General features: G+C 38.5%; 1 protein-coding gene across 1 annotated transcript in view; it reads right to left on the bottom strand.

Moving 5' to 3' along the window:
* Positions 1 to 20,314, bottom strand: part of SCML2 (Scm polycomb group protein like 2) — a 58,038-nt gene that overhangs the window by 12,522 nt on the left and 25,202 nt on the right. The window contains exons 8-10 of the mRNA XM_083881387.1: positions 10,183 to 10,433; positions 5,110 to 5,245; positions 3,049 to 3,252 (exon numbers count right to left, since the gene is read on the bottom strand). Of these exons, the coding sequence (XP_083737513.1) occupies positions 3,049 to 3,252; positions 5,110 to 5,245; positions 10,183 to 10,433 (591 nt within the window). The remainder of the gene's footprint in view (positions 1 to 3,048; positions 3,253 to 5,109; positions 5,246 to 10,182; positions 10,434 to 20,314) is intronic.

Genomic DNA, 20,314 nt, shown 5'->3' with positions numbered 1-20,314 from the left:
TGATTAATGTGGGTTTACCAGCCAGCACCAACAACGTGCTACCTCTCCCACCTGCTTTCATGACAGACTGACCAGTGCAAGTGCTTGAAGTTTAAGAGTCAGCACTACAGGAATGAAGTGTTTCCATGGCCTATTAGGCTATTAGGTTTTTTCCAGGCTCCAATGTCCAAATGAAATGCTAATGATTAACAGTCCCACATGTTGCTCAGACACAAGGTCCTCTACCATCCTGTTTGTGGAAGGGGTCTCCAAAGGCAAATTTTTGCTTGGAACTCAACCAGTTCTGGAGAGCAAATGGGCTGTATGACCTAGTGTAGCTTGACCTCCTGACAAATTTACTGCAAGCAGTAGTAAGTTACAGCAGAAATTCAAAATGCTCTATAATAGCCTTATGGATCTTCCTGTATGGCCTTTGGGGAAATTACTTATTCTATACCGCCTAATTTCTCATTTTGAAAAAAAAAAACCATTGAAAAGAACAATGTTATTTAAGAGTTGTCAGGAGGATAAAGGAAGAAACAGCTGAGGCGTTGTGACTGCCCCAGCAAAACATTCCATGAGAAAAATCCATGAATAAAGATTCAGTGCAAATGCAGTTCCCCTGGACTCTTAACACCTGAGGGCAACCATACAAACTCCAACCAAGGGTGTGGGATCCAGATCCACAGGCTGAGCTCTCTACTCTGCTTGGGAAAAACATAAGCACCTTACTTCCCAGGTAAATGCTAGGAAAAAAAAAAAGAGTACCTCTGAGATGCAATAACCTCAAATTTAATGATATATAAACACGGCTTGGAGCTTGCATGTGCAACCCCAGCCCTCAGGATGAAGAGCCATACTCATTTCTTCACCTTCCATCCTTTAAGTATGTTTTACATACCAGGTTCAAGTTGGGAGAAAGACTGAGAAGGAAACAATCAGAGAAATGTGTTTTTCTGATAGTGATGAAACTCATCCAAGACTCTGATTTTAATTCTCTGCGTGAGAAAATTTATCTGGGCCTCAATCTATTTCATCCCACCAAACACCACAGTCTCTGTGCTACAAAGAGAAAAAAGGGGCTGACACCACCACCATTAGTGAGCTTGTTAATCAAGCCTTTAATTTCCTTTCTATTTGCCTGAATTGAAAGCTTATGCATTAAGCAAAAATAAAATAGTTTGTGCCTTTGTTTGAGAAAGAAAAGATGGAAAAATCCTAAATTTAATTTTATTCAAAACAATTCTTTTCTTTGGCAGCTGAACCAAAAGAGCCCACTAATTATTCCATGTATTCTAGCAAGATTATTTTATCCATGTCCTCATCAGCACAGTTTCCTCCTATGGCAGGTATAATACTTTCTATAAAAGCAACAGTTCACAAAAGACTTATATTTCTTTGCTTATTCTCTGCCACAACATTTTTTTTTCTTGAAGGTCCAAAACAAACCCAAACAAAACCTGAACAACAAGCCACCCTCCAAACCCACTTTAAAACAAAACACTACAACTGTAATTCCTTATTTTATTCTACTATTGCTTCCCTCTTCTTCCTTACTATTCACGTGCACAGCTAGATGTAATGTGGTACATTAATCAAAGTCATATTTTATGCTTCACAAAATTTATCACACACAAATTTTTGATAAAATGACAGGGAGTATTTGCTTAGCCACTTCTCAGCTACCTGTTTGACAAGCCAAGGAGAAGGAAGAGCTCAAGAACCCACTGAGACCTTGTGGCTCACTATCAGCCAGATCAGGACTCTGGTTGTGGAGCAGAGTTCTCAAATCCAGAATACGGGCCTTGGGGTGAAGCCAGGTGCACAACAGTAAACACTTTTTGTACAGAAATTTTGAATGCAAACAAGCCATAACTACATAAAGAATCTGAAATTTCTCTCTCCTGTTTGAAATTATTATTTTCAATTACTCAGTCTCAGCCCAGAAATGCCACTAGCTTGTGATTTAGCCCTTTGTGATAAACAATCACAAATAGAATACTGGCAATGAACATCTCCAGGCATTTTGCTCTAGAAAATTGACTTGTCTGAAATACATACAGCAAGGTATTAATTATATAACAAATGTTCATATATTGAAAAAATAAAGCAGCACCAGTTTCAAAACCACATATACATGATGCCATTAAACCTCTACTACACAGCAGAGAAGCAGCATCCATTTTGTGCACAAATTCAGAGGGATGCCTAAGCAAGGCTCACTGTAGTTCTGCCATACATAGGGTTGGGGTGCTGCTCTCTAAATACAGTTAGACAGCAACATCTTTATGAGTACTTAACTGAACCTCTATTCCACTAATCATCTTTCACATCTGGTGTTAATGTAAAGAGATTAAAGTAATGCCAAGTCTTTTACTGCCACCGATGGAATTAGGAATTGATGTGCTGTTATACATAGAATGTTTCCTAGCCCAGAAGGAAAAAATGTCAAGCAGCAGCTATTTAGATTGAGACATAATTTATCTACAGGCCTGCCATCAATATGTAATAGAAATAAACCTATTCCATAAGAGGTGACATAGGTGGATGAAGAGTGGCCTAAGATACTGCTACACTTCTGGGGAATGGGTTAAGGGAAGCAGCAGCAAATTTAACATGTGGAATCACTTGCCTGGAAGCTAAACAGATTAGTTGGAGACTTGTCACCCACTTGGTTAATGCTTTAAGAACACAAACACCATGCATGGATAAGATTATACGAATGGCTTGAACTAATAAAGCTGATTATTTCACTTGTAGTGAGCTTACTTGACAAATGTTTGGCTACAGCTGCTAAATGAGGTACACAAGCCCTACATAGTGTAAGAAACTAACTGTATTGTGCATTTGTAATTTAAACACTTCTATTGCTATGCTTTAATTTAAATTTAAAGAATTGTTCAAATCACTCTGAATTCAGAATAAGCTAAATCATACATCATCAATGTTCACACGTGTGTTTACACAGCTACAAAAGTTATATAAATTCACTGCAGCTACTTCAGTTCTTCTGCCCTACCTCAAGTTCAACAACTAAAGAAACAAAAGAAATAGAGCATCTTCACATACCAGTTATCATTTCCCCTCCATGATGGCCAGATTTCAGAAATCCAAAGACTGTTTTGGCTTGATAGGCACAATCCACACAAGCCTGTACAGCCTGCTGAAGTACCACATTGACAGGACCTGGTCCAAAATGGTCTGGAAGCTGCTGAACCTTCTTCTTATCCAGATGAGGTCCAGAATTTCCATGTTTGTTCACATAAACACATACTGAAAAGGTACAAGCCATATTTACTGCCAAGGAACCAAGACATTTCCAAGTTAGAACTGCATATTGTCATTTTAGTTTTAATCCTGCAGAACAGTTGTACTGGTCAACTCAAGAAGCTGAGCATGCACACATACTTTCAGAGCATGCAGAAAGTGCTCTTCTACCACGGTTCACCTCACTGAATCCTAAACTAATTTTTTTTCCTGCTTTCTGAAGCCCTCTTCTACCTCACTAATGTAACAAAGCTAACATGATTTGTGCTTGTGTTTTGACTAATCTCTGCTCATACACTGGTTCCAGTGAAGTACAAATTACTGGCAGGTACTCCAAACTACCAAGTCACAATTCTACAAAGCAGGCCTTACCAAGTTACTGCCTAAATTTTTTCCTATTTGAGAAGATGCCACAAAGAGAACCCTGTGTTATACACCTGTCACTGATGCTCATTCTGAAGCACCTATATGGCACTAACATATACATCACACAGAGTGGCTACTGAAAGCCTGTAGCTTCAGAGGACCTGAACCACTCACAGGATTTCCACACTGCCATTTGGCCTTGTCTGCTAAATAAACACTTCTTTACAAACACTGTAAGGTGGTTTAAAGTGTGGCACAAAAAAATCATATAGGATTTTTGTAACTACTTTTTAAAGAGACAATGTGAAACTGTCTTCCAAAACAACTGCCAAGGCAGAAGAGCATGGGAAACATATAAATGATTACTTTTTTTTCTTGTTCATCCTGGTTGCCACGACCAAGAATGCACCCAACACAGTATTACAGCTTAATGAAAAAACGTGCCTCTGTGGTGATTGAGCAATCTAAACATTCTATTACACAAAAGACTGACATATTTTCTGAACTTCAGTTTGATTTTAGATAAAACCCCTAAGCTTTTAAAAATAAAGTATTTCTGCAAGAGTTTTAATGATGTAATGTCTTCATGCATATCTGTTTATTCTCTGATGCCTAAAAATTGAAGGAAACATTTTTGTACAAATAATCAAAGCTACAAATCAACAATAATAGTACAGCATTTTCTGTCTGGGCTCAACAACAACTGCCTTGGAAAAGGTTTAGTGTCCTAGGAAAAAAGTATGTGTTTTCCCCTCATCCATGACTGAAATTGGGCATGAGAAAAGCCTGACAACTTCTTTTGTAAAAATAGGTTTTAAATGTAAAAAAGCACCCCAAGCAAAATTATCATAATTTATGGAGTTTTTAGAAAGTTCTGAGATTTTGGCTGACAGTAAATGAACTGTTTTACTACAGGGTTACCAGTTCCTCAATGGGTTAGTTCATTTACTAGCTTTTTTCTTTTCTGTGAATCCTTTTCAAGACACATTTCATTATATTGAGAGGCAAAAAAAAAAAAAAAAAGCAAACATGAAGAAAGAGGAATGTATTCCCCCGATTGCCTTTACCGGGTTTTGACAGAGTTGTTTCTTTTCATGTAAGGCTATATAGAGATAAAATCTCCATTTTGTTACATTACAGTACAGCTTGCATGGGATCAGAATATCATATGGGCTTTTGGCCACATAGCTACATCTATTCCCATTTCATACATTAAGGAGTGGGACAGACATGAAAGAACAGTACAGTTTCCTTCTTCACACAGGAACAAACTGCCAGGTCTAGCAGATCTATCAGAAATCCTTGTGCCCCAGCCCTTATTGCTATAACATGGGCATCAAAATACTAGTTCTGAAGAGTAACTGTGGCTCCTACAAGTATTTTTAAAAATAAGGCAGCTGGATAATGATTTACAGTAGTAAGTTTGCAGCACATTCTTTATAAAATGTAACTGCTTGACATGGAATCAATTTCACACACTTTTTTTTTGTCTTTTACCTGTGGATATAACTGCTGCAGTTCCACCAGACAAACTGATTCCATCTTTAAGTATCTGTGTAGTGCCATTTTCCCCCTCAGGAGATGGTTGAGGAGAAGGAGATGCAGGAGTCAGTTGTTCTGGCAACATTTTTTTCTGTTAAGAGAAAAAAAACAAAAAAAACCCCAGAGTCAAAATGTTTAGTGTTTTTTAAGGAGTCTGCACAATCTTCCTGCTATCAGCTAACATCTTAATGAATGTGTGTATTCCTTACTAAAAGTAACACACACAGCAGAGAAGGGAAAGTTCAAGTAAAGAAGACCAGAAACTGTCAATTTGCAGTTACACCTACTTTAGTAATGCAGTGGAAGACAAATGACTTAGAAAAAGGAACCCACCTTTACCCATCTTTACCTAAAATGTGAGAAAAGAAAAAGCTTTATATACCAATGCACGACTCTTCTAAAAACTTTAGGAAGAGGTATTTCAAGGTATTTTCCTTCCAGCTGGGTTTATCACAGCTCAAGTAAGTTAACTGGGCTGTGTATGTATTGCCATAAAAAACCCAAGTCACACCTAGGTGTCAACATTTACAGTGCACCTGTATTTTCCCTCAACTTGTTTTCAAAGGGGTTGAAATTCCCAAGTAACTACTTCCAAGAATTTTCAGGTGCTTCATGCAAGATATCAAACAAGCCTGTAGTTACAATCCAGTCATGCTGGTTACCAAAACCTTTTCCTCTCCCAAAGCAAACTTATTTGCAGCTTATCATATAACAGATAACCAGAGTTCAGAGCACAGTGATTTAGAGATTGGTCCATGTGCATTACCTTGTTCACCTGAGGAAAAGAGAATTTTGTTGTCATTTGGTTTGGACTGGGGTTTAGAAAAGAGATGTGCACGTGGAAGATATTTCACAGAATTACAGAATATGCTGAGTTGGAAGGCACCCAAAGGGATCATTGTGTCCAAGTCCTGGTCCTGCACAGACCATCCCTAAGAGTCACACCATGTGCCTGAGAGCTTGTCCAAACACCTCTCAAGCTCTGTCAGACTTGGTGCTGTGATCACTTCCCTGGGGAGCCTGTTCCAGTGCCCAGTCATCCCCTGGGTGAAGAACCTTTTCCTGATATCCAACCTAAACCTCCTCTGACACAACTTCAGGCCACTCCTTTGACACACCATGAAAATACATAGAAATAAAAGTAATAATAAATCAAGAGTTCATCGCTTTTCCCTTCAGCACTTATTCTGGCATGAGAACAGAAAACATTTTGACTCTCTTACCTTCCAAAAATTAGGAATGTAAGAGATTACACAAGGCCTTTACACTGCTGAATGCAGCAGAGACTTGTGGTCACGTGGTAAGGATTTACCATTAAAACTGATATCTAATGAAGTAAAAATTCAGTCAATTTGCTAAGGAAGGCTAAGCCCTCTTCCATTTAGCAGTATTTATCCTTTACACTTTCAGAAGCAGCCTATTTTCCAAGTAATGTATTGAAAACCATGTAGAAAGCAATCAGAATATATTCCTTCTGAAAAGAAGCAGTGCTTAACTTCTTCACAACACGTAGAAAGAAGAAAAGAACTTTCCTCTGAAATCCAGGGCACTTTAAAGAAAAAAAATCTGTGCCACTTACAGTTCAGAAAAGATAGGTTTGGCTGTAGAAAGTACTTGACAGTATGGCACTGGGTGGAATCACCATGAACATAAGGAATAGACTGTCACAGCTTGGCATTGCATTGTGAATGAGATGAGGTGGCACAGGCGGCACAGAACCAAGTAGCGGTGTATTACTTGTCAGGAATTGACCATTTATTGTAACAATGGAGGACAGAAATGTCTCCATCCTTAATACAGAGGAACAAAATTGCACTTGAGAAGACTGAGGTTTTGATCTAAAGTCCAACATTCCTGAAGGTTGCCTGTAGCAGGGTTTCTTGTGGGGGCAGGGACGCACCACGCTACCAAAAATGAGTGGTCAAATTAAGAGAAAAGATAAGGAAATGGGTAAAAATGTAGGCATGAAAACAAAATACAAACACTTAACTAAGAGGAACCATCCACTCTCCAATGCATATGTGTGGTGAGACCAGCTGGCTGTTTCCTACCTTCTCCCTCTGAAGGGAATATAGCACACTATGCTTGCTCAGCTGAAGCTCTCATTCTGCACCCCCAGTGATGGGCAGCCAGCTGTGAGCCCAGAGCTGTGGTGTTTCACAAGACAGGACACACTCCCACCAGGGCTGGGCACAGGGGCTTGGTCTGGCCCCTGCCAGCTGGGAGGGCACACCAGCTCTGTCTGCCTGCAGACAGTAGGGCTCACAGCTTGTACCACCAGGACAACTTCACCAGCTTCACCCTCATGCTTAAAAATTCTTTTTGTGGGTTTGAGTTTAGAGCTGGTACCCACACTCAGACCAAGGGGGTTTCCTCAAGAAATTCTGAAAGGAATTATTTGCACTGTTATGTCAAGTGTACTTTTAAAACAATGAAAGAGATGTACAGAGGTTTCTCTATTATGAAGAGTAAAAACATACAGTGCAAGCTGTGAGAAACAAATGAAGAACAAAATCCAACACACATCTCATACTTACAGACCTTAGAAAAAATTTAAATAAAGGCGAAAAATGATGCAACAGCTCAACATTTCTAGCTGTATAATAGAAGTTAATATCTGCAAAATGATAAACACTGCAGCATAACAAGCCTAAAGGGGCAAAGAAACTCAAACAACTCTGCAGAGAAACAGATACCAATGTACCTAAATACACCAAATAGCCAGGTCACACTTGAAGCACAACCACTTAGTGCAACATCTAGGGGGGGAGTTGCATCAGTCTAGGGGGGTGGGTGGAAGAATAAAAACACTTTCAAGCCTCTACGCACATACCACTTGCATATTTGCATACATACTGTGAGGTGTACAGGATGTATGGCTGCATTTCATGTCAGACACACCCTGTCTGTGCAGAACTCCCACAAAGCTCCATTTCCTCTCTTTACCCTTATGCGAACAGGTGTAATAGTCCAAAGAAAAGTTTGCACATATGTATAATAACATCTTGGCAATTTAACCATATACCAAAGCAAAAACAGCCTTCTGTGAATTCTCAAAGGCAGCTAATTTTTCAAGTTTTTAATGCTAAAGTTAACAAAGTAAAAATCCCAAATTAGATATATCAATCCTATATTTTGCAAAACCTAACTCTCTGTTGCCTGGTCCCACATAGGAAATCAGAAGTACATAGAGGTACCTCAGATTTGCTGCCTCAGGAGAGGGAATGTCAGCACTAACACCCATTCCCCGAACAGTACCCCCCAAGCACTTCACTCAAACCAGGTGTCAAATGCTCCAAGCAGACACTTTCAGACATCCAGAAACCTCTTCTAATGGCAAGGTGCCTCCAACTACTGCTTCAAAACATAGATAAAGCCTCTCAAATTCTTTTTAATGAGAACTAGAGGACAAAAAATCTTACATGCAAGTGCACAACCTTCCACACCTGAGAAAGACCTTAAGATATGACAGTCCTGTGTTCAATGCTGTCCTTTAAAGCCCTGTCCAGACTCATGAAGAACACCCCACTCACCAGCTAAGTCTGGATAGGACCACCTTTCTCCTCTTTAATCTCTGTTGCTGCGCATTTTTATACACCAAGTAAGAGAGAAACAAAATTGAAGACCAATTCCATCAGTAGCCTACTGGTTTGGATGTCTGACTGCAAGGGGCAGACTCAACTTTCAATTTATGGTTCCCAAAATAATTTCTTCTCCTGTGATCCATCATTTCAACAAAGTGCTGCTTCTAGTTTCCTACTAGAGCTTCAGGCTATGCTCTAATAATGTTACTTCACTAGCACTTCACACTGATCAACACAATCACTGAAGGGAGAATCCCCACCTTGCCACTACTCTTCCCATGCATTTTCAGGAATAAATCCCACAGCCCATACTGATAAAGACTGGAGGAGAAAAGCCCCAAAACTTCTACTTTTCGATTCTTGTGGTGAGGAAAGGCAAATGAACAGAATAAAAACCTCCAAAACCACCAGGAAAAATCACTGTCCTCCACCTCCTCACTAGTGCTAATACAAAGCAGGAAGGAACACAAGGCCAGACTCAAATTGCCTCAGGAAAGACATTGCAGGATTGCTACTCTTCTTGGACAGCCTGCTGTGCATGAGCAAGCCTCAGAAAACAGACTGTACTTCCATGGCAATCCAAATTGCCCTAAGTCTGCCCTGCTGTGAACCTATTCTTCCTTGCAGCAGCTGTAGCATTTGTGCTTTTTTGGGGTGGAGCAGACAAAGAAGGAAGTAGGAGGGATGGATGCTGTACCAGCTGTCTACCAGTGGAGCTCCCTGAACTGGCTCACTCGGAGACTGTTCATCCGCCAGCGCTGGTGTCAGTGGCAGTGGGGTGAGGGGACAGCAGCTCCAATGTGTCCCTGACCAAACTGCTCCACCACAGCTGAAGCTGGAGGCAGCTGCCAGCACTCCAGGTCTGACTCAGCTGGACAGGGAGAAATGCATCACGCCTTTCAGACCAGGGCAGAATCAGGCCCACATCTAGAGAAAAAGAAGCTTCCTGCTTCCTGGCAGTAGAAGCTCCAGGATTAGGGGTAACCATGAGATCCATTTGGCAAATCCAGCTGTATGCTTAAGAAATCTAAATTACGCAATAAAGCCCTCACTGTTTTTAATTCTTTGTTTCTAAACCTGAAAAAAAAAAAAAAAAAAACAAAAAAAAAACAAAAACCGCAAGCTATATATATGGTTCTGTAACAAACTAACCCAAACTAAAAAGCTTAAAGACTTTCCTGTCTCTCTATTTCAGAATAGCATTTTTCAACACCAATTACTCACCCATAAATAAAACAGTAATCTTGTTTGGATATAAAATAATCCACAGGATCTTATCCTAAAATATTCCAGAAGAGCTATTCTAATTTTTTTCTTTTAATCAGTTGCTGAAAACAGTAAAGCCCTGAAGGCTGAAGAGAAGACAGAAAATTAAGTAATAATAATAAAAAAATCTCACTACAAAATTTTGCAATATAAAGTAAAGTAGTAGATAAGGACTAACCTTTTTTCCAGGTTTTAAACTTTTTTTCCTTGTTTTAAGACTTTCAGTATGAGAGGTGCTTTTTGTCAGGGGAATGTTTTTAGGAGACCTGCCCTTCTTGGGAACTGCAGACTGTCCAGGGGGTTTGCCCCGACCTGGTTTCCTGCCCCGCTGCGCTGGTACTGGAGCAGATTTCTGTGGAGACTGCATTGAACGCCGGGTCACTTTGGAAGGGGAAGATTGGATTTTTGCACTGCTCTTTGTAATGGAAACTGAGGAAAAACAAAAACAAAAGGGAAGGGGGGGAAAACCTCAAAATGAACAATGGAAAGCAACTTTTCTAACAAAGGCTTAAAAAAAATAAAAGTGTACTGCACAATTTACATTGTAAAATGAATATACTTTTTACTTTGAACTTAAGTGGTTGGCATGAAACTATAGAACTTCATTGAAGCCAAAGAGAGAACTCTTTGTACCCATTCTTTTAGAGGGACTTCCCTAAGAGAAAAACATTCAAATAAAAATTGGGAAAAAAAATCCAAGAATTAATCTACTCACCTTATAAATATGCTTCCCATAATTTAATTACAATATTTATAAAGTGCCATTCATCAAGAAGGCCTTCAAAATACTTCAAAAATTATACAGCCTATAATACATCCCTTTTCTGCTAAGAGCATTTTCCACGATTATTAGACATGCAAACTACTTCTAGGGAGCTACAAAACAACTTTGAGCAGCAAAGAAAATCATCCCAATGACAAGGAGAAACTGATGGCAGGCAAAATGTCCTTCATGAGTCTGAGATGCTGGTTTAGAAAGTTAAGCTCACATAACCATACCCAGATTTTTCTACCTGGTGCCATTCTGAAGAAGGGATTCCAAAAATCAAACACAAAGTAGCATTTTTCTTCATTCTTAACACTGAAGTGATTTTCTCCCATAAGATGTACTAATCTCCCATCCCAATGCAATATGGGATCCCCACAGATATCCACTTGGATATGTTCCAATATGTATATTATGTGACAGCATTATAATCTGGTGTGAGGCTCTAAGATTTAACCAGATTTCATTAACTTAAAACTTCCTAGTGAACAGGTCTTTTCCACCCAACTTGCTCTTCTCTGAAATAATGATGGTTTCATTTTAACAATTCCCTTCCCAATGGACAGATTAGAACACCATAAGGATGCTGAACAGAACATGAGGACATATCCTCAATGAAAATATGTACTGCACCCTGCTACAGCAGCACCTGTGCGCAACAAAAAGCAAATATTAAGTTCCTGTGGCAAACAAATACTCCATTCCATTGGCCCAACCACTGGTAGGCAGACAGAAGCATAAGTTGCAGGACAGGTAAATAGAAGACCAAATAGGAAAATTTTTTGAGATCAAACCACCTTTGTTGAGAGGTATGGGAAAGAAACACACAACAAATTTGAAATAATTTGAAACCTTTACACTAAAATTAGAAAGCTTTCTATTGTCACACCGTCCCTATCACAGCCTTTTGCATCTTGCTGATCATGAAACTCATGTGATTCACGCCAACCTTAAATACCATAAATTTAATGTGACATAACTTAGAGAAGTATTGCAAGTCAGAGTTAAAGCAGGGTTTGACTGTCAGTCACCAGTACCTGATTCAATGCACTAATTCATACTGGAAATGGAGCATAGAGGGCTATTAATTATAGATTTTTGTGAATTTGGAATCTTTCTTCCCTGAAAATATTAGTATGCTGAAGCTTTCTGGTAAGGAAGTAAAACAAAAAATAAAACACAAATACACTTTCAAAATGAGAGATTGAAAAAATAACATATTTAAAGATTGAGTAATAGTTTTAATGTCTAGCTCCATGAACTATATTCAACTTAACAGTCCAGCACCTTGCTTTACAACTGTTCCTTTACCTTTGTATCTTTATTCAGGAGTTAACTGTTATTAAGTATTTGCAACAGAAAATGTCACTGCAAGATGAAATACACACTGCACACAGACTTCTTATAAATACAAGTACTACTGACACACATTTCTAAAGCAGTAGGAACATTTACATACATTGCTATTTGCCTGATTCAGTTACTAATCTAATATTCCTAAATGGCAGTTCAGAAGAAATCTCTTCGTTATGGCTGGTTGCAATCCTAATACATCAAATGTAGACCTGATATCCCATGGTATCTGGGAAGGACCACCTTCTGGATGTACAAAGGGATCACTTTCCTTTTATTTAGGTATGCCAAAACATACTTCCATATGCAATGACAACTTAAAATAAGATGAACAGAATTTTAACCAAATGCTGGCACAGCATTACACTTATGTTCCTGAATTGCTGAACGACAACTCACATTAAGCTGTATATCTGGAAAGCAAAACAATATCAACTGTATGCTGTAGAAGACAATACTGCATATTGTATTATAACTTCAACAATATAAAATGCAGCTTTTTTATTTATTTGTGCTATACAACTATGCATAGAACAAAGCAATCACGACCTTGTAAAGAAATATTGTTTAATAAATTCTTTGTGCTTCTGCCTATGCTGAAATCTAGCAAATGCTTTCTATTTTCACACGGTAAAGACACAGCTGTTGTTAAATACACACTACTTTCAAGTCAACACGTTCTAGGAGCACAGGTACGAGTTTTGGACGCTGGGCAATCCCTACTCCCTTCCAGAAGGACATTTACCAGACAAAGAGTAACAATGCAAACAGCTCCAGCCACTTCATGCTGCCCTCTTGAACCACACGCATCAAGCACTGCCTTATCTCAGCATCTTCCTACCTGTATACGTCAGAGGACCAAATATGAGCAGCATTAACCATTAAGGGGGTAGGGGGAATCAGGTCCCACTTGATATTTTTCCTTCTGCCTAGGGCTGAAGCTGCTTTTTTAATAGGCAGGACTGCAACAAAGCCGATGCTGCCTGGGCAGCCTCCTGGAGATAGCAAATGGGGAAGCTGCTATTTGCATTTGTTGATTTAAGAGAGGATGGGGGGAGCGAAAGGGAGTGGGAGACTGCTAAAGTAATTCCCATATTGTCTGCAGGCTGTATTGACAGTGATCATCAGTCACCTGCTCATACTTCCTTCACCCCGGCCTTCAGAGGCAGACCAAAGGTTACACTGGGTCACAGGATCTAGGGGGAAATGAAAAGACATGCAAAATCAAGCTGCCAACCCACTGCATCTGTAGACAGAGTTATCCCCACTAGGCCACATGTTCCAAAAACTAAGACATTTTAATAGTCTCATGAGAACTTGTTAAAATATAACGATGAAGAGAATAGAGAGGAAAAATGCCAAGCTCTGCTTGCAATTACTGCAGTATTTAGCTGGGATATTTACAACCAAAAAAGCCCATTTGCCTTTTGAGGATGCTGCTTTGCATCACAAAGGTCCTCTCATTTGCACAAACAAAATCAAGCATTTGTGTCATGTTGCTCATCTACACAAATATCCACCACTCCAGTTTCAGGAATGGGATGCACTGCATGGCTTTCCTTCCCAAATATCTTGTTTACAGCTAAAATCTGTACAAGCACCCTCAATAACTGAAGAACAGAGGTCACACTACACAGATATACTTTACCATAGAAATCTTAGCAACTCAGCCACGCTAAGTTCACAGAGCTCTAGTTACAGTGCCACGTTTGTGTGGGCTATAGGTATACAGCCCTTCATGCAACTGACAGCTTTCATACTTTCAAATATTTCTCTTTCAAAACATTCTTTCTTCCCCTGCCCCACCCCCTTTCTAACGGTTCTGTGAGAATCCCAACACCTACCTACAAACTTCACATTTAATATTAGAGAAACCCCAAATCCTGTATCTCGGAACTCACATCCTGGAAATGCATGGCCACAAACTCAGTCCCTCGATGAAACAAGCAGATCCACTGCAATCAACTGAGCTCATTTGCATGAAAAGGACCCAAAAGGTTATACCTTACATGAGGGCCAAATTCTGCTTGCAGAAGCAGAAAAACTGCCCAGACAAGGGCAGAACTGCAAAATTTGACCCCAGAATGTTATCTCCAAGATCTCTTGCCAGAATAAGTAAGATATTTAAGACAACTGTGAAATCTGAAGCTACTGAAACCTCCAGTACTTGGGAAGGGGATAGAACAGATGACAGCTCAAAAGCCTGAATTCTCATGCAATTCTAATTAGTAAAATTCCCTCAAATAATCAGCAGTGACAGTTTCACTCCATGTTTTTATGGAAAGCGGGGGAAAAAAAGGTTCAGATTTGTAATATTTAAACATTATAAATCTCCTATTCAGCTAGTGTCACAGAACTGCAATTACAAGACAAGACTTAAAACAGCTGATAGGAAATTATACAAAGCAAGGTAGGGGCTCACTGCCAATGCATTCTGTGAACACAGAATTGCCACCTGAGGTGAAGGTGCCAATTAGGCCAGTAAAACAAGTAGTTCACTTTTAAAACCAGGTTTTCTTTCAAGACAGAAATTATTCTATTTGTACTGTAGTATTGTTCCTATGCGCCCCCCCCCCCAATATATAAACCCAATGTTCCTCTGAGAATATGAAAAGCTTGGTCCTTCTGCCATGTACAGACAAAAAAAATGAGGCAAAGATATTTAGCAACCTACCCTAAATCCATGGGAGCATTTCACAGGAGAAGTAATGGAAACATATCTCCTGAATTCTAGCCTGGAATTTTAACTATAAAATTAACCTTCTTTAATACAGTCAGTTATTATCATGATAGTTTTGACAACTGGCAAAGGAAGTGGAAAAGATTAGCAATTTTTCAAAACAGCTTACTGCCAAGGATTATAAAAATTTATGTCCTTATGTCTCAATTGAACAACAGAGCCATACAAAAGCATAACTATCTGTAATACATTCCACCTCTTCCTATCTGTGTTTGGATTACCTCTGGTTACGAGGTAGCTGTAAGACACTAATTGATATGTTGCTATGATACAAAATCAGTTATAAGTCCTTGTTCTGCTATCTAAAAAGCAACATCACTCTTGGAAACTTCAATGTTCACCTTGGCAAGACATGGACACTACAGCTTGAAATTTTCTTCCTTCGAGATTATAGTTTCTGTTACCAGTATAACAAAAGAAATAAAAAGTCTCTGTCTTCTGCAAAAAATTTTAGCCTACCTTAGACAGGACTAAAAGGCAAAATGGAAGCTGCCAAGCAACGTAAGACAAAAATGGATGAAAGAAAAAGTATTATTTGAAAGAAAAAGACTTCCCCAGGCAGCACTGTAGCACCTTCAGTCCCTCAGTCCTTCACTCCCATCCTCAGTCTGCCACATTTTCAAGAGGTAGGCAAGCCAGCCCCTACAGAACCAACCACTGAAAATACCATTTCAGATCCATCAAAACCCTCTGCTAATCAAATTAACACACATCGCTTGGGGCAAGGGATATGTGGGACTTGGAAGGTTACAGGGAAAACAAAAGAAAGACTTCTGGAAGATCTTTTCAGTTAGTCCCCAGAAACCAAGAACTGTAAAAAGCCAGATCCTAGTCTCACCCTTCAACAAACGTTGCCATTGCACCACATTAGCAAAAAAACCAAACCGGACAATCCCCAACAAAAGAAAAACTCCTATATTTTGTTGATAATCTGGAAGGAAGGAAGACAAGGAAGAGAGCAAGCAAGTAACTCAAACTATCAAAACAGCATCAACTTGCGTTACCTGAAGCAAACTTAGATGTGTGATGATGAATCTTTCAACAAGCCTGGCAAAGCCCAGCTCTACACATTGAGCACAAATTTAACAACGTGACTTTTAACCCAATCATTACTGATTCTGCCCTGGTTTTGTCATTATTTTTCCCAAATAGCATAACCAAGAAGAAAGGTGGGCCCAAAACAAGACAATAAAATGCAACAAGCTCCCAGAGAAGGAAAAAAGACACACAAAGCATGGATAGTACAATGCCACAACTTGTTTTGTCTCAGTACCAGAATGACAGCACTGATACTCTGGACATAGCTTACACTTATTAACACAGATTTTAAAAATATCCACTCAATCACATCCACTAGTAAGGCATCAGAACCATTTGCTGTGGCTTGGCATAACTAGGTTAGTAACTCTTTAGTACTTAGTCCCCACAGGATCTTTTATTACTCAAGCTGCAGGTGGGAGGTCTGTACAGTAGTACAACTTTCAGTTTAGAGTATACTGAAATACCTGCAGTGTCCATAAGACCTGAACAAGAGCAAATTTTAAAAAAATAATTAAAAAATCCATGTAGCAGGCAAAACTCCATGTGCTGGAGAACTTCCAATTTACAAGAAAATTACAATTACCTTATAAATAAACATGGTAAGACAAAAAGGAATCTAGACTTACAATAAGGTCATATCTTTGGGAAAGGCAAAATCTCTATTTTTTCTTAAGTGATTACTGCCCTGTAGGAGCACTATCCAAGCCTTGCTGCAGGATGTCAAGAAACATTAATACCAAATAAAAAAAGCTTAACATTTGAGAGAATGTGGCAAATCAGATTTTAGCCTGAAGCATTGAGGAGTTTTTCATGTACAATTCTGAAGACAGCATAAATCTGCTTACTGTATGTGCCTGATTTAACTACCGTGATCTGCTCGTGAAGAAAAGCTGGTTGCACTGACAGAAAAATAAAACCTCCAGCAGTATGAAATTGTACCACTTCACTTTTTTTTTCTTTAATGAAACTTAATTACCATGCTTATCTGACTCTTTTGGCTACTCTAAACAACATAGAGTCTTCACAGATTTAACTGTAGCTCTGTCTAAAGTTTCAACACTTCTTTTGTTTCATCTGCAAACAGGGTTTTTCATCTGCAAACTTAGGTTTGTACTGATGTTGCATATTTGTGTACAACTCAGCTGAAAACATAACAGCTATTTTCACATAATTTCATCAGCAACAGAGAAGACTATATCTAGTATCTATCTAGCTTGGTAAAATCTCCACAAAGTAAACACTGAGAACATGGCTGATAATTAAGTAAAACCAAGAAATCATAAAATAGACAAATAAGATACTTTTAAAGCTCTGCTTGAGCCTATAATATTCTTATTGCTGCAGACAGTTTTAGAAGGAGACCTTTAACATCAGCACCCTGATTAGCATAATGAAAGAAGATTGCTCTCACTGACAATAAATGCACTAAATTAGGAGAAAAGCAATGAGGGGACACAGGGTGTGGAAGAGAGGGAGACAGAGGAGAGAGAAAGAAAGAATATGACTAAGGGTAAAAGCTATAGTGTATCATGGTTTTTGGGGTTTTAAAAATTACTTTATCATCTTCCTTGGCGTCCCAAATTTTTAGTGCAGAGAGCAGTTCCAACTTTTTGAGTTCTTTGCATCACCTTCATCCTTCAAAAATCCAGCTTCATAGGCTGGGGGGATCATGGATATGTAGAAACTGATCCCTCTCTTTCCTGATGCTGTTCACATCTAAATGATAGATATTACTTGATACTGAAATCAATCTTTGCAGGTGAAACTACTTATTGTTTCCCACATGGATGGTCCCCAGTTGTTCTTTTGTCTTCTCTCTTTCATGAAAAAGGTTTTACTTCTATTATAAATAAAAGAGGTGGGTTGCCTAAGTAACTGCCATTTACATGTAATAACTAAACAGTAAAATGAATTATACAGAAAGAGCAAATAGAAATAGTTCTGACAACCTCCAGTCACCTGCTGCCTACTTCAACCATAAGCCCCAAATACAATGAGCTACAGAGCTATACAAGAATACCAAGAATATTCTTGAGTATAGAAACAGATTTCTATTATTCAACCGAGTAAAGTAAAAAATACAACCTATTGTGGTTAAATAGAAAAGTACAATACACTTGGCCTAGGAAAAAAGTGAATAAAAAAACACGCAACAGATATAAAATTTTAAAAGCCTTCTTAAATATATCAAAAGCAGAAGTTACATGGACCCAAGAGATGACCAAATTTAAGAATGAGCAAATGCAGAAAGTAACACTAAAGGAACAAGACTGAATTTTTTTTTGCATTCATACTCACTCCAAGGAAGCACACAGTATCAGTAAAAGTCCAAAAATCCCAAATACCAATTAATGAATAATTATGGTAGGAACGAAAAACATAACAGAAGGCACCACTATGTCACTAAAGTTTCCATATATTGTGCACTTCTGGATCCAATGGCTCAAAAATGCTGTCAGTGAAAAAGAAACAGTACAGAAAGACAAGGGTGACCAGGGGAATAAAACTGATCCCTTATCAACAAAACCAAAATCTTCCTGTAAAAGTACTGGAAGTACAATAACCTGTTCCAGTACAAGAAACCAAGGATAACAAATTAAACTAGGAAAGTTCAGCAAGGAAAATTAATATCTCCTTTACCACAAAAAATATACTCAAGCAGAGAATGCTTTATGTTGTAGGTGCTAAAAGTTTAGATGGCTCCAGTACATAACAGAACAGGTTAGATCAAGTTCTCCTTTTATGCTGAGTACCTGAGAAGGTAACCAGCATAAAAGCATTATTCTGGGCTTGGAAGGCTGTAGATGTATCCTGCAGATACTAGGAACACTTGTGCAAACCTGTCTCCTGTATGCTCATGCTTTTCTTCAGATATCTGCTTTCAGCCAGTGCTGGAGAAAGCCTTCAAGAGCAGATGATCCTTCAGACTCCTCCAGCACAGACATTACCATGTCATTCTCTTTCATTAGGTACTTTTCACAACACAGTGTATGTGTAACATGTCATCTCTAAAAGCATTTAAATGATCAACAGACACAGAGAAAACAATCTATTGCATCCTTAAAATATTAACCTTGAGGCAGCAAGCCAACATCAAGCACTGAAGTCAAACCATACATAACCAATTACTACTATCAGAGATATTTCTAATGACACAAACTACAATATTAGCTAAGCACAGCTTCTAATAGTATAAACATTGAATGGTACATTTTATACCACTTTGTACATATCCTGACATCCAGCCAGGTCCACTGAAGTCACATCTTCTGATAAGGACCAAAGACAAAACATAAGCACAAATATTAGGGCCTGAAGGGTACCAACACTTGGTCCAAAACATCTTTTCACCTAATATCTCTGTATTATCTTCTATCTTAGTTCATGAGCTGTCTAATACCAATGAGAGGTACCGAAGATATAGTTATTAAGAGTAAAAATAACACATAATCAGTCTGGTCTGAACAAACTCCCCCACATCCTAGAAGCCTGTATTTAAATTGTTCTTAAACACAACACTTCCCATGGCAGAGATCTTACATTCTCTCTGGGCATCCTGAAAAGCTAAGACAGTAGACAGCTGAAATAAAATCTTCCCTAATTTTCATACTGTCTCCCTTGCTGCATTTCATCTCTCTTTCAAAAGGTTAAACTGACCCCAAAATACAACCTAAGGCAGGAAATTGTTGTCCTAGGTATCGATGAAATTTGATTCATCCTTTATTGCTTTTATACTTAGATTGCAGGATACTGGCTTTGTATGTACATGCTCACAAAATCCACTATATTTTTTTTCAGCTCTCTAAGTAGTGATTTAACATATTTAAATGCTTTCAGCTTTACAAAAATCAAGAATACTTTTCATATTCACTCTGGAATTCAAGCTGCTCTTAAGTCAATTATTTTCACTTTCTGTTCCAGAAAGTCAAGCCAGAAATACTGAGGTAACCAGCACAGAAAAGGTCCAGACCAGAATAACACCTCAATATTTCAAGCAAATCCCTCCAATGTAGTACCTGTCATATTTTCTCCCTTAACAGAAGATGTTAGTGTGACATAATGTAATGTTAGTCAGTGTTAAGTGTGACATAATGAAGAATCCTGACAACACCATCATATTTCTGAATTGAAACGACTTGATTATACACTTCTTGAAGCTATTATTTACATCTTAATAAAGGATTGTCATTGCACTTGTTTAATGGCTCAACAGCAATCAAATAGCAGTGAAAAACCTAATCTGAGAGCAAAAAGTATTTCATCCAGCTATGTAAATTCAACAAGTGTGTATGACACATAGAAACAAAATATAAAATAAATTAGAAAAACAGTACAAAGCAAAATAGAAATAACAAATTATTTATGCTCAGAATGGGGAAAAATGAATACAGAATTTCAATAAAACTGCAG

This window comes from Zosterops lateralis (assembly GCF_965231275.1).
Source record: "Zosterops lateralis genome assembly, chromosome: 2".
In the NCBI taxonomy this organism is placed as follows: domain Eukaryota; kingdom Metazoa; phylum Chordata; class Aves; order Passeriformes; family Zosteropidae; genus Zosterops; species Zosterops lateralis.
Note: the sequence above shows the minus strand (reverse complement) of the source record. Positions and strands in the feature narration are given on the sequence as shown.